Below are 8,783 nucleotides of genomic sequence, written 5' to 3' on the forward strand. Positions count from 1 at the left end.
TCGAACTCAGAAATCCACCTGCCTCTGCCTCCCAAGTGCTGGGATTAGAGGCGTGCGCCACCACCACCTGGCATCTTGCTTTCTTGATCTGGGTTTTTAAAAGAATTTCTCTGAAAAAGATGGTCAACTTCTTGGAGCAGACATCATTTCTGACTGCTCTTATCACTCCTGATCGGCAGCACAGTGGTCAGCACTAAGTCATTCAGTGCTGAATGAATGTGGAAATTGGTGATGTAATACAGCCAGTAAGCCTCTCCATTCATCATAATATGATATTTGCAAAGAATGGTTACAAGGTCACCTACTTAATGCAACTATGTAAATGGTCAGACATTTACATATCAGAAGGCAGACTCAGAGAAGCCAGAGACTTGCCTAACACATCTGTGAAGAGAGGGACACTGGCTCTTGGAAAGCTGTCATTGTTTCTTAAAGTGGTGTTCACTATGTTTCAGTACCATTGAATCAAATGAGCATCATTAGAAGTCAGAGAAATAGGGTGTGGTGGAGCGCATCTTTAATCTCCGTGCTTGGAAAGCAGAGGCAAGCATATCTCTTGAGTGAGGCCAGTCTGGTTAACATAACAGGTTACAAGACAGACAAGGCTACACAGAAAAGCCTTGCTAGAGAGAGAGAGAGGGAGAGAGAGAGAGAGAGAGAGAGAGAGAGAGAGAGAGAGAGAGAGAGAGAGAGAAAGGACCTACAGCTATCACAATGCACTAGTGAAGTGTGGTTCCAAGCTTAGGCAAAGTTTCTTACTCATGAGGACAATGTGCTGGTATTAATGGAAACTGAAATTATATTCCCTTCTTCCTGAGAAGATCACTACAGTTATCTCCACATACATGATAATCCCAGGTTAGAACAGTCTTTTGCTTATCAATGGACTACATACACAAGTGGTGTTCTCATAAGATTATTCTAGTGACTCTATAGGCATTGTAGTTTGTGTCTGTTCACTCTACTGTGTCCATATAAGGACGAAATTACCTAACATATAAACCTCAGAAAGTTTTCCTGCTGTTAAGCAATGATAAACTATAGTTATCGTAAGCAATCACCAACTAAAACTTGTGTTTGACTCGCTTTGATTACTGACATTGTTTTTTTGTGTTTTTTTAAGATTTATTTATTTTATGTATATGAGTATACTGTTACTGTCTTGAGACACACCAGAAGAGGGCATCAGATCCCATTATAGATAGTTGTGAATCACCATGTGGTTGCTGGGAATTGAACTCAGGACCTCTGGAAGAAGAGCAAGTGCTCTTAACCTCTGAGCCATCTCTCCAGCCCACTGGCATTGTTTTATAGCTACCATGTCCTTTCATGCTTTCAAATCCAGCTAAATAGATATTATTGTTAGCAATAGGATACTGATAAGTAACTTGTTCAAACACGCATCACTCCAGTGGATTGAAAATGATCTTGAACCCAGGACTGTATGTGATGTGTTCTTGTTGCTGTATCTGTCCTTGCTGCTGTCATGTGTGCCTATAAACTATGTGCTTTTAAAAGAATGCATACTCTTAGACTTCAGTCCCAACCCATGTGTGTATATGTGTATATATTTTTATATATTAGAGTAAATATAGAAAAATCTTTTTAAAATTTCTATTGTCTAATACACAAAAATGCATGAAGTAATCAAGCAAAGCTCAGATTTGACACAGAACAAATGATCGGCATTTCCTTATCTACTGGGGCCTGTCATTCATCCTTATAAATGAAAACTAAAAACCATCCAGTGGACTTAGTTGGGCCATCCTGCAGATGGACTGCAACCGTTGAAGCCATGAGTATCTGACCCGTCTTTCACATCCCAGATGGACGCCTGCTTTTTGGCCAAGTACCTTTGGTTGAAATAGACGGAATGCTGCTCACACAGACCAGAGCCATCCTCAGCTACCTCGCTGCCAAGCACAACTTATATGGGAAGGACCTGAAGGAGAGAGTCAGGTAGGTACCTTAGTGTGCCTTCCAGTGCTAAATGTTTAACCAAGCGTCTGTGGTCACATGCCAACTGAAACCTGACTTGGTTGCTTCTTTCAACAGGAACTAAGGAGAGAAAGTGAAAAAAAGGGGGGAGGTGTTGTTGCTAGAGTTGGCATGCCTTGGGCTGAGAACATATTCCACACCCTCTTTTTTGTATACAAACACGCTAGTCAGCTTGTGGGATTCTCATATGCATGCCTAGCAAACTATGTTATCAGAAAATGACCTACTAAAGCATTTTCCATGAAGGTACAAATGACTGATTCAGCAAACAAGCCTTGAACATTATATTGATGATCGATTTTGCTATCAACGTGAAACAGATTTCACTTAGCAAGCACTTGTCTATGGGGTTCTGAGTAGCTTCTATCTGGCCTAGGCTGGAGTTATCCCAGCGGGCTTACCTATATGTCTGCCAACCAATAGTTAGCCAGGTAGTTTTGCATTATGGGTATTGGCCACATATCCACATCCGGGCGTTCTAACCTTCTCATGACATGTAGACAGTTCTAAGAGTGGAAGAATGTACATATTGTAAGCTTTGAACCCAGGACGAGTCCCTTGTATTTCCACCTTACTCATTAGTCAGTCACCGGGGCAGCCTTGGAAAAAGACCTCTATGTAGATGGAAAGACCTGACAGGACTCATCATAAATACTGGAGGATGAAAAGCTGGAGGTCTGGTGGGATTTTTTTTGCCTTGCATCTATATACCACAGATATCTGCTCTGTTATATGCTGTGCCAGACCTGGCTAAGGACAGTTGGATTATTAAACAAAATAGTTTCATTTTATGTAGATAAGTAGACTTAAGGCAAAAAGAAGGAAAGAAAGAAAAAAGGAAGGAAGGAAGAAAGAAAGAAAGGAAGAAAGAGAAAGAAAGGAAGGAAGGAAAGAAAGGAAGGAAGGAAGGAAGAAAAAAAAGAAAGAAAGAAAGAAAGAGGAAAGAAAGGAAATTTAATCTGTATTTGGAGTTACATAAAGAGTCCCTAGATCTCGTCACAGCAAACACTGAAGTGGTAGACTGGTCAGTGCATATAGAAGTTACAGTAGTAGAACATCCTAAGTTCCGTTATTCAGAAGGCAGAGAAAGATCACATAGGAATGAGCAAAGCTCAGAAGCCCAGCAACCGATCTCTCCATCTCCACACCTTCCTCGTTAAAGCAGATGGCAGGAGACGCAATTCCACAGCCTATGCGTACCATGTGTTTTCATTGTTTGGATACATAGCCACCCAAGCCAGGTATCTCTGCATAGGCCTGGATGTCCCAGAACTCACTCTGTAGACCAGGGTGACCTCGAACTTGAACTTACACAGATCCACCACCTTCGTCTGCCTTCTGTGTGCTGGGATTAAAGACACATGCCTCTACCTCCTGTCTAGATGTATACATTTTACTAAGTGGGTGGGGTTTTTTTGGTTTTATTTTTATTTTTATACTCTCTAAATCATCATAATCCCACTCTACTTGTGGCAGATTTCAACATATAGGCACTTATTACCTTCCATATATCCTTTCATCCAATAAATGTGTTCAGAGCTTCTACTTTCTCGTCTGGTTAGATCCGGCTTGCAGTCCAAGGTTCCTTGCCAATGGGACTCTCTGGTGTGTTTTCAGGATTGACATGTACGCAGATGGCACCCAGGACCTGATGATGATGATTGCCGGGGCTCCATTTAAAGCCCCTAAGGAAAAAGAGGAGAGCTATGCTTTAATAGTGACGAAAGCTAAAACACGTTACTTCCCAGTGTTTGAAAAGGTAAGCTTGTACACCTCCTGATACACAGAATATCTAAGAATCAGATTTTTCAAAAAGATAAACAGGGTGGGGACCGGTGGGTAAAGACACCTGCGCTCTAGTCTGAGAACTTGATTTCAAATTTGAGGACTCCTATGGTGGAAGAAACAAAACCAACTCCTGCAGGTTGTCCTCTGGCCTCTTCATGCACGCTGTGGCACCTGCAACCCTCCATACATAGTCATACAACATAGAACAAATGAAAATATAAAAAGACAGGCTGTATCAGAGCTTTCCTGCCATAGAGTCTGTGGTATTTTGAATGAGAATGGCTGCCATAGGCACATATATTTAAATGCTCTTTTTTTTTTTTTCTCTTCTAACAGGCCGCACCTTCTAATCCTTTCAAATAATGAAATTCCCTGATGACCAAGTATTCTAATCTATGAGCCTGCAGGGCCATTCTCACTTAAGCAACTACAATTTTTATTGTGTTTAATTTGTTTGAAGATATTATTCAAAAATGTAGACTGTAAACAGAAACAACCATTCCTTGTTTCAAAGTGGTTTTTAAGAATTGGTTTCATGAATTTCCACCCAGTTTTTCAATATAAAGGCATTTTCTTTTCATTTATAGATAATTGTGGTTATATTGAAGATATTGATACCACTACGTTATTATTTAGAAGATGTTGCAAAGTAAAATTTCTATGTAACTACTACTTGGCATTAAAAAATGTCAATTCTACTACTTTCTTGCTTAAGATCTTTTTCTAAGCCAGGCAGTGGTGGCACACTTTAATCCCAGCACTTGGGAGGCAGAGGCAGGTGGATTTCTGAGTTTGAGGCCAGCCTGGTCTACAGAGTGAGTTCCAGGACAGCCAGGGCTATACAGAGAAACCCTGTCTCGAAAAAACCAAAACAAACAAACAAAAATATCTTTTTCTAATCCTTAGATTTGTTTTTTGTTTGTTTTTGTCTTTCCCTTTTTATTTATTTTATTTATATGAATACACTGTAGCTGTCTTCAGACACATCAGGAGAGAGTATCAGATCCCATTACAGATGGTTGTGAACCACCATGTGGTTGCTGGGATTTGAACTCAGGACCTCTGGAAGAGCAGTCAGTACTCTTAACCGCTGAGCCACCTCCCCAGCCCATCCTTAATTTTTTTTTCTTTTTTTTTTTTTTTAAATTTTTTTAATTTAGATTTTTTTAAAAAAATTATTTTATATGTATGAATATTTTGCCCGCATGAATGAATGTCTGTGGATCATGTGTGTACCTGGTACCCTTGGGAACCAAAAGAACTGTCAGATCCCCTGGATCTGGAGTCCCAGACGGCGGATGTGCTGTGAACCCCTGGGACGTTTATCCAGACCTTTCCCAAGTACTCACAGATGTTACCCCCTCTTTGTAGGATGAACCATCTTTTATATATTTGCTACTCAAAGCTGACTGTGGTATCTTTTTATATTTGCTTCCCACTGGGTATGGAAAAATTAACTTTTTTCAAGTTTGGCCTTCTAGTTCCACTGGTGACTTATTTTGATTTGTGTCCCAGCAGCCGGACTTTCCAGAGTTGTAGCTCCCGTGTCTCTATCGGTGGGTACAGGTTTTCTTCACTTCCCTTGTGCTTTTCAAAGACTGTCAGTACTTCACCGCACAAGGGCCTTGATAATCACTGACCCTTTCCTACTTGCCCAAAGAGAGGGTACCCGTTCATGGTTCCTGCTTGAGGGTTGGCGTCACCCTTTCTTCCCAGGACTGGAGATCACAAAAAAAAAAAAAAATTCAGTGATCCTCTCAGTACAAGCATACACATAGGCAAATCATCATTACTGCCGTTAAAGTACATTTTTTTCTCTTCTGTAGATTTTAAAAGACCACGGAGAGGCTTTTCTTGTTGGCAACCAACTCAGTTGGGCAGACATCCAGCTCCTAGAAGCCATTTTGATGGTGGAAGAACTCAATGCTCCTGTGCTGTCCGACTTCCCTCTGCTGCAGGTAGGATGCTGGTCAGTGTGAACACATAGCCCAGGGGGACGCAGTGAGAGCAAAGCCTGCAGTAATACACACCTCGAAACTGAACTTAAAACTTAAGAGAAGCCGAGTGGTGGTGGCACATGCCTTTAATCCCAGCACTTGGGAGGCAGAGGCAGGCGGATTTCTGAGTTTGAGGCCAGCCTGGTCTACAGAGTGAGTTCCAGGACAGCCAGGACTACATGGAGAAACCCTGTCTTTATTTACATTACATTTCAAATGTTATCTATCCTTTTTTGGTTTCTGCTCAAAAAACAAAACAAACAAACAAAAACCCCTATTCCCTATTCCCTTACCCTCCACTCCCGCCTTTTGTTTTCTTAAGAGAGAGAGAGAGAGAGAGAGAGAAGAGATGTGGGGTTGGATGGGTGAGGATGTGGGAGGCTCTGCAAGGCGAAAGATAAGGATGGAAAAGCATAGTCAGAATATCTTGTAGGAAAATCACCTCCTCTTAGGACAGACTCCTGACTTCCTAGTGGTTGTGACAGCTATTGGGCCCCTCACTTCACTCTTTCTTGTTTCAGGAATTTAAGACAAGAATCAGCAACATTCCTACAATTAAGAAGTTCCTGCAACCCGGAAGTCAGAGGAAGCCTCCTCCAGATGGCCCCTATGTTGAGGTGGTGAGGACTGTCCTGAAGTTCTAGTGGCAGCATGCTTGAAGGTGACTACTGCAAGGATCCATAGGCCAGCTGCCGAGCAGTCCAGAAGCAAGGTGTAGCTCCCAGGAGCCAAGGTCCCCAAACAACAAAGCCACTCTGTCCACAGTGACAAGTGCCAATTAAATACAGTGAACAACTATTCTCCATGGGGAGGTGTGCGTTTTGTTTTAAGCTTGTCGGCTGTGAATGACAGTATACAAATGTCATGAAACCAGAGTTCCTTGTGAAGAAGTGGTAGACAGACAGACAGACAGACATCATTCAGGACACTGAGCTAAAGAGTGTCTGTATAAAGGTCAGGATCATAACTAGGTTGCAGTGGTGACAGGAGCAGAGATCACTTCAGTATCTACACTGGTCTTTGAGAACTTGGGGTTGGAATTAAGGGCGAACAGTGCTGGGAATCACTGTGCGGTCTAGTAGCCTATGCTGAAGTGGGAGCAGAGGGAATGTCTGGAACACTGTTCTGAAATCCTATTGAAGAAAAACCACATCAGACAGCCCTCTTCCAGCATCAAGAGCCAGGGAAGTTCTGGTTTTACCTTGCCTAGACAATCCCAGTGGGATCAACATAAAACCAGTGAATAGTTCCTTACTCAAATTGGACAAAAGCTTCCTCGGCCTTGAAGTGCTTTCTTAAAGTGTTACTATTATGTTCCCAAGTCCTATGTTAAAGCTGGACCCCACACGGCGTTCATTTGATGGGAATAGAAGAGGTGGGGATGAGCTGGGCAGGAGGGGTGCATGCCTTTAATTCCAGCACTTGGGAGGCAGAGGCAGGTGGATCTCTGAGTTCGAGGCCAGCCTGGTCTACAGAGTGAGTTCCAGGACAGCCAGGGCTATACAGAAAAACCCTGTCTTGAAAAATCAAAAAAAAAAAAAAAAAAGAGGTGGGGATGTTACTGTGACTTCTGGTGGCTTCTGGACTACAGAAAGCTCCTGCCAATGGTTTGGAAAATGTGATTGCCAGCTCCAAACCCCTCTTAAAAATTACTTTTATGTGTGTGTGTGTGTGCCATGTGTGCATGCACCTGCATGTATGTGTACACGCGTATGACATAGAGTGCATATGGAAGTTGAGGACAACTTTTGGAAGTCACCCCAAGGGTTAAACTCTGGTTGATGGGTTTGTGGGCAAGGATCTCAACCTGCCTAGTATTTTACCAGCCCCCTCTCCTGTCAATTTCTGATGTGTACCATGCCTTATCTTGTGAAATCACTTAATGATTTGGATTTTGTTCTATTTCTGTAGGGCCACCAAGCAGCACGACTGTACTAGTGTTGTACCCTGCCCCACTCATCTCTCTTTTCTTCAGATGGTGGGCTGTATACCCCACCCTGGTACATGTGAACCTGGGCCCCTTCCCTCAGAGCAGTATTCTGTAGTCATCAGCTTTACTGTACGTAATGAGTACATAAAGAATTTACTGGGTTTATATCCCTTTCATTTTCTTGTCAATGACATACTTCCAACTACTGTAAGCCAGGGAACCCTGCACCTCCTGCTTCTCCCTTTGTGGTTCTCTTTGGCCCCACTGCCTGAATGTTGAGTGGAGCCTCGCGTAAACCCTCAGGAATTATTATTGGTCTCTAAGGAAAAGTGAACCTTAGAAGATCCAATAGCGTTAGGGAGCTTTTGAGGCCCCACTTTCATTCTTCCACTGTTAGCGTCTGAGTTTTGGACACAGAAAGAAGAATAGAGGTCCTGGGTTGATAAGACCATAGGGATGGGGCTTGGAACAAGGAGGCCCTCAGTTCTATTTGAAGAGGTGCTGGCATAGTAATTCTCTCGATACCATTGGTCCCTATCTTAGTTAGCAATGAAACACAATGACCAAAAAGCAAGACAGGGAGGAAGGATTTCTTTGGCTTATGCTTCCACATCCATAGTCTATCACAGAAGAAAGTCAGCACAGGAATTTTAAGGCAGGAGTTGATACACAGGCCATGGAGGGGGATGCTGCTTACTGGCTTCCCCCCCCTCCCCCCCGTGGCTTGTTCAGCCTGCTTTCTTACAGAATGGCCTACTAACCCAGGAGTGGGCTAGGCCCTTTCCAATCAATCACTAATTATAGCCTACCCATGCATGGTAGAACATGCCTTTAATCCTAGCACTTGGGAGGCAGAGGCAGGTGAATCTCTAAGTTTGAGGCCAGCCTGATCTACAAAATGAATTCCAAACAGTCACAGCTGTTACATAGAGAAACCCTGTCTCCAAAACAAAACAAACAAAACAGGCCTACAGCTGGATCTTACAAAGGCATTAAGGTATTTTCTTTTCTTTTTTTTTCTTTTATTGGATATTTTCTTTATTTACATTTCAAATGTTATCCCTTTTCCA

General features: G+C 42.5%; 1 protein-coding gene across 1 annotated transcript in view; it reads left to right on the forward strand.

Moving 5' to 3' along the window:
* The window catches only part of LOC116073113 (glutathione S-transferase A4), an 18,649-nt gene extending 12,061 nt beyond the window's left edge, over positions 1-6,588 (forward strand). The window contains exons 4-7 of the mRNA XM_031344808.1: positions 1,827-1,959; positions 3,616-3,757; positions 5,613-5,744; positions 6,305-6,588. Of these exons, the coding sequence (XP_031200668.1) occupies positions 1,827-1,959; positions 3,616-3,757; positions 5,613-5,744; positions 6,305-6,427 (530 nt within the window). The 3' untranslated portion in view covers positions 6,428-6,588. The remainder of the gene's footprint in view (positions 1-1,826; positions 1,960-3,615; positions 3,758-5,612; positions 5,745-6,304) is intronic.
* Positions 6,589-8,783: the final 2,195 nt, after the last annotated feature.

This window comes from Mastomys coucha, unplaced genomic scaffold, assembly GCF_008632895.1.
Source record: "Mastomys coucha isolate ucsf_1 unplaced genomic scaffold, UCSF_Mcou_1 pScaffold23, whole genome shotgun sequence".
Classification (NCBI taxonomy): domain Eukaryota; kingdom Metazoa; phylum Chordata; class Mammalia; order Rodentia; family Muridae; genus Mastomys; species Mastomys coucha.